Raw genomic sequence first — 4,693 nt, 5'->3', positions numbered from 1 at the left:
CTTTGAGGAATTAATGAGCAGGTTAGACCAAGGAGAGTCAATGGGTGTTATCTACCTGGACTTCAAGGAGGCCTTTAAGAAGGTGCCGCACAGGAGGTTACTGAGTAAGATAAGGGGCCATGGTGTTAGAAGCAAGGTGTTGCATGGATAGAAGCTTGGCTGTCTCACAGAAAGCAGAGAAAAGGGATAAAAGGGTCCTTCTCAGGATAGCAGCTGGTGACAAGTGGTGTTCCGCAAGGCTTAGTTTTGGGACCACAACTTTTCACTTTATACATTAACAATCTAGATGAAGGAACTGAAGCCAATCTGGCTAAATTTGCAGATGATACAAAGATAGATAGAGGAAAAGGTAGTGTTGAGGAGGTGGGGAGGTAGCAGAAGGATTTGGGATAGGTTAGGAGAGTGAGCCAAGTGGCAGATGGAGTACAACATGGGAAAGTATGAAGTCATGCACTTTGTTAGGAAGAATAGAGGCATAGACTATTTTCTAAATGGGAAGAAAAGTCTGAAGTGCAAAGAGACTTGGGAGTTTTAATACAGGATTCTCTCTTAAGATAAACTTGCAGGTTGAGTCAGTAGTTAGGAAGGCATTTATTTTGAGATGACTTGAGTATAAAAGCAGGGATGTATTTCTGAGGCTCTACAAGGCTCTGGTCAGACCACATTTGGAGTGTAGTACTCAGTTTTGGGCCCCATACCTCAGGAAAGATGTACTGACCTTGGAGTGTGTTCAGAGGAGGTTCACAAGAATGGTCCCAGGAATGAAAACCTTAATGTATGAGGAACATTTGAGGACTTTGGGTCTAAACTCAATGGAGTTAGAAGGATGAGGGGGTCTAATTGAAACTTACAGAATACTGAATGGCCTGGACAGAGGTGATGTTGGGAAGATGTTTCCATTGGTAGGAGAGACTAGGACCCAAGGGCACAGCCTTACAATAAAGGGAAGACCTTTTGGAACGGGGATAAGGAGAAACTTCTTCAGCCTGAGGGTGAATTTATGGAATTCATTGCCTTGGAAGGCTGTGAAGGCCAGGTCATTGAGTATATTTAAGACTGAGATAGATAGGTCTTGAATGTCAAGGGATCAAGGGTTACATAGAGAAAGCGGAAGAATGAGATTGAGAAACTTATCAGCCATGACTGAATGGCGGAACAGACATGAAATGACCTACTTTCTGCTCCTATGTCTTATGGTCTTATTTAGAGATTCTACATCCACTGCCTTTTGAGGAAGGGAATTCCAAAGACTCACAATCCTTTGACAGAAACAAGATAGTCCTCATTCCTTGAAATGGGTGACATTTTCTTTTTGAATTATGACCCCTGGTTCTGCTCTCCCATAAGAGGAAACATCCTTTACTCATTCACACAGTCAAGTCCTCTCAGAATCTTATACGTTTTAATCAAGTCACCTCTGACTTTTCTAAAGTCCAGAGGATATAGGGCTAGTCTTTTCTCAAAAGGCAATTCATTCATTCCAGGCATTAGAGCAGTAAACCCAACGTAGTTGAGAATGAGAGCTAGTGATGTAACTGGGAGTGGGAGATAGAGAGAAACCTGGAAACAGCAGATAGCGATGTATCTGCAAGTGGAAGATAGTGATGAATCTGGGAACTGAATATATTGATCTTACTGGGAATGAGAGATAATGATAAAACTGGGCAATGATTCATCATAGAGAGTTCTGGTGCAGTCTCAGCATTTGGTGGCAAAACATGCTATAATCTCTCATGACTCCAAAAGACTTACGAAGCAGTTCTCTGTCAGGACTCACCTCCACAGCTGCTGTCGCTCCCAATGGCCGACTGGATCACTGCAACAGAAAACAAAAGTAATATTTAACCTGAGAGCAGTGGTACCTCAAAGCCCAACAGCAATAGATTCTTAGATTGCAATCAGAAGTCACATTGGTGCAGTGCTTATGTTACTGGTTGAGTGATCAAAAAATCTGGAAGTCCTGAGACTGTAAGTTCAATCACCACCACGACAATTTGAAGATTTGAAGTCAATGAATTCAATCAAAGAAAAAAGTCTGGAACTAAAAAGGCAGTTATCAATGTGGGTAATGTTACTGGTCTAATAATCCAGGCTCATGGTGTAGAGACATGGACACAAATCCCACAATAGCAATTGATGGCAGTTGACTTGAGTGAATTATTCTGGAATTGGAAGCTAGTCTCAGTAATGATCGCCATGACAACAATCATTGCCATAAGAAAATGCACATTTGATCCACTAACAGCCTTTGGAGGAGGACTTCCTGAACTGGTCTGGCCTACATGTGACTCCAGACCCACAGCTAAGCAATTGACTCTCAACTGCCCTCTGAAATGGCCCGAACATGCCACTCAGGTAAAGGGCTATTCAGGAAGGGCAACAAATATTGGCCTTGCCAGCCAATGCCCACTTCTCATGAAAGAATAAAAATAAAGCAAAATGAAGCTCTCAGACTGTCATACAAATCCAGCCAATTTACTATAGTTCTGGTTATGACTTCCTTATCAACATTTTTGGCTCTCAACTTCTCGTAGGAGCAATTTCTGTACAAAAGGACAATGGGTTTCCAATGTTAGAATCCCAATCACCATCGCTCTGTAGGGCAGCCACTAATTAAAAATGCAAAGGGTCAAGTTTCCCTTCCAGTTTCGGGTGATTAAGGAGAAGTCTCAGTGTAATATGCGATCCTGTCTCTCAAAACTAACCTGTCAGAATGAATATGACTAACTTTGAATTTCAGTCCCTCTCATTAGCTAATTGAACACAAGATCCCATGGACTGCAGTGAAACATTAAGAGGTTCACAGAGGCAGAGGCAGGTAATTCTGCCCATTGAGACTGTGTCGGCCAAAGGAAGGGCTAACTGCCTTTTAGTTTTAAGTCAGTAGCCTTATACATTACAATAGGTGAGTGGGGGTGGGGATGAAGGTGATAGGTCAGGGAGGAGGGGGGGGAAGAACCCCTTCACTCGCCTCCAACACACTGCATCCACCTGGACATCCCGTGCTGGCCTATTACCTGCCCTCGACCTCTTCATTTCCAACTGCCGCCGGGACATTAACCGCCTCAACCTGTCTACCCCCCTCCCCCACTCCAACCTCTCACCCTCTAAAACGCACATTCCTCCACTCCCTCTGCTCCAATTCCGACCTCACCATCAAGCCAGCAGATAAAGGGGGTGCAGTGGTAGTCTGGCGCACTGACCTCCACACCGCTGAAGCCAGAAGCCAATTCGAGGACACCTCCTCCTACCGCCCCCTTGAGAATGACCCCACCCCCATCACCAAACCATCATCTCCCAGACCGTAGAGAACCTCATCACCTCAGGAGATCTCCCAACCACAGCTTCCAACCGCATAGTCCGGGGACCCCGCACTGCCCGGTTCTACCTCTTTCCCAAAATCCACAAGCCTGACCACCCTGGCCGACCCATTGTCTCAGCATGCTCCTGCCCCACTGAACTCATCTCTACCTACCTCGACACTGTCCTATCCCCCCTGGTCCAAGAACTCCCCACATACATTCGAGACACCACCCATGCCCTCCACCTCCTCCAAGACTTCCGTTTCCGTGGCCCCCAATGCCTCATCTTCACCATGGATATCCAATCCCTCTACACCTCCATCTGCCATGACCAGGGCCTCCAAGCCCTCCGTTTTTTCCTCTCCCAACGTCCCCAACAGTACTCTTCCACCGACACTCTCATTCATTTGGCCGAACTGGTCCTCACCTTAACAATTTCTCCTTCGAATCCTCCCACTTCCTCCAGACCAAAGGGGTCGCCACGGGCACCCGTATGGGCCCCAGCTATGTCTGTCTCTTTGTTGGCTACATAGAACAGTCCATTTCCCCGTAGTTACACCGACACCACTCCCCATCTCTTACTCCGCTACATTGATGACTGTATTGGCACCACCTCGTGCTCCCGCGAGGAGGTTGAGCAATTCATCAACTTCACCAACACATTCTACCCTGACCTTAAATTTATCTGGACCATCTCTGACACCTCCCGCCCCTTCCTGGACCTCTCCATATCCATTAATGATGACCGACTTGACACCGACATTTTTTATAAACCCACCGGCTCCCACAGCTACCTGGATTACACCTCTTTCCACCTGCAAAAAGGCCATCCCGTATTCCCAATTCCTCCGCCTCCACTGTATCTGCTCCCAGGAGGACCAGTTCCATCACAGAACACACCAGATGGCCTCCTTCTTTAGAGACCGCAATTTCCCTTCCCATGTGGTTAAAGATGCCCTCCAACACATCTCGTCCACATCCTGCACCTCCGCCCTCAGACCCCAATCCTCCAACCGTAACAAGGACAGAACCCTCCCCCCGGTGCTCACCTTCCACCCTACCAACCTTCGCATAAACCAAATCATCCACCAACATTTCCACCACCTCCAAACGGACACCACCACCAGGGATATATTTCCCTCCCCACCCCTTTCCGCCTTCCGCAAAGACCGTTCCCTCCGTGACTACCTGGTCAGGTCCACGCCCCCCACCAACCCACCCTCCCGTCCTGGCACTTTCCCCTGCCACCGCAGGAACTGTAAAACCTGCGCCCACACCTCCTCCCTCACCTCCATCCAAGGCCCCAAAGGAGCTTTCCACATCCATGTACAGTGAAAGTTAACCCCATCTTTGTGCATCCAGGCCACCAGAAATGTTTTTGAACATTAGCC

At 47.2% G+C, this 4,693-nt stretch overlaps 1 protein-coding gene across 1 annotated transcript in view; it reads right to left on the bottom strand.

Annotated features, from left to right (window-relative positions):
• sema5ba (sema domain, seven thrombospondin repeats (type 1 and type 1-like), transmembrane domain (TM) and short cytoplasmic domain, (semaphorin) 5Ba) overlaps positions 1–4,693 on the bottom strand; it is a 326,569-nt gene that overhangs the window by 14,592 nt on the left and 307,284 nt on the right. The window contains exon 22 of the mRNA XM_043694515.1: positions 1,778–1,816. Coding sequence (XP_043550450.1) covers positions 1,778–1,816 — 39 coding nt within the window. The remainder of the gene's footprint in view (positions 1–1,777; positions 1,817–4,693) is intronic.

The sequence above is a fragment of the Chiloscyllium plagiosum genome, chromosome 7 (genome assembly GCF_004010195.1).
Source record: "Chiloscyllium plagiosum isolate BGI_BamShark_2017 chromosome 7, ASM401019v2, whole genome shotgun sequence".
NCBI classification, from domain to species: domain Eukaryota; kingdom Metazoa; phylum Chordata; class Chondrichthyes; order Orectolobiformes; family Hemiscylliidae; genus Chiloscyllium; species Chiloscyllium plagiosum.
The sequence above is the reverse complement of the archived record's forward strand: the minus strand, read 5'-3'. Positions and strand labels throughout refer to the sequence as shown.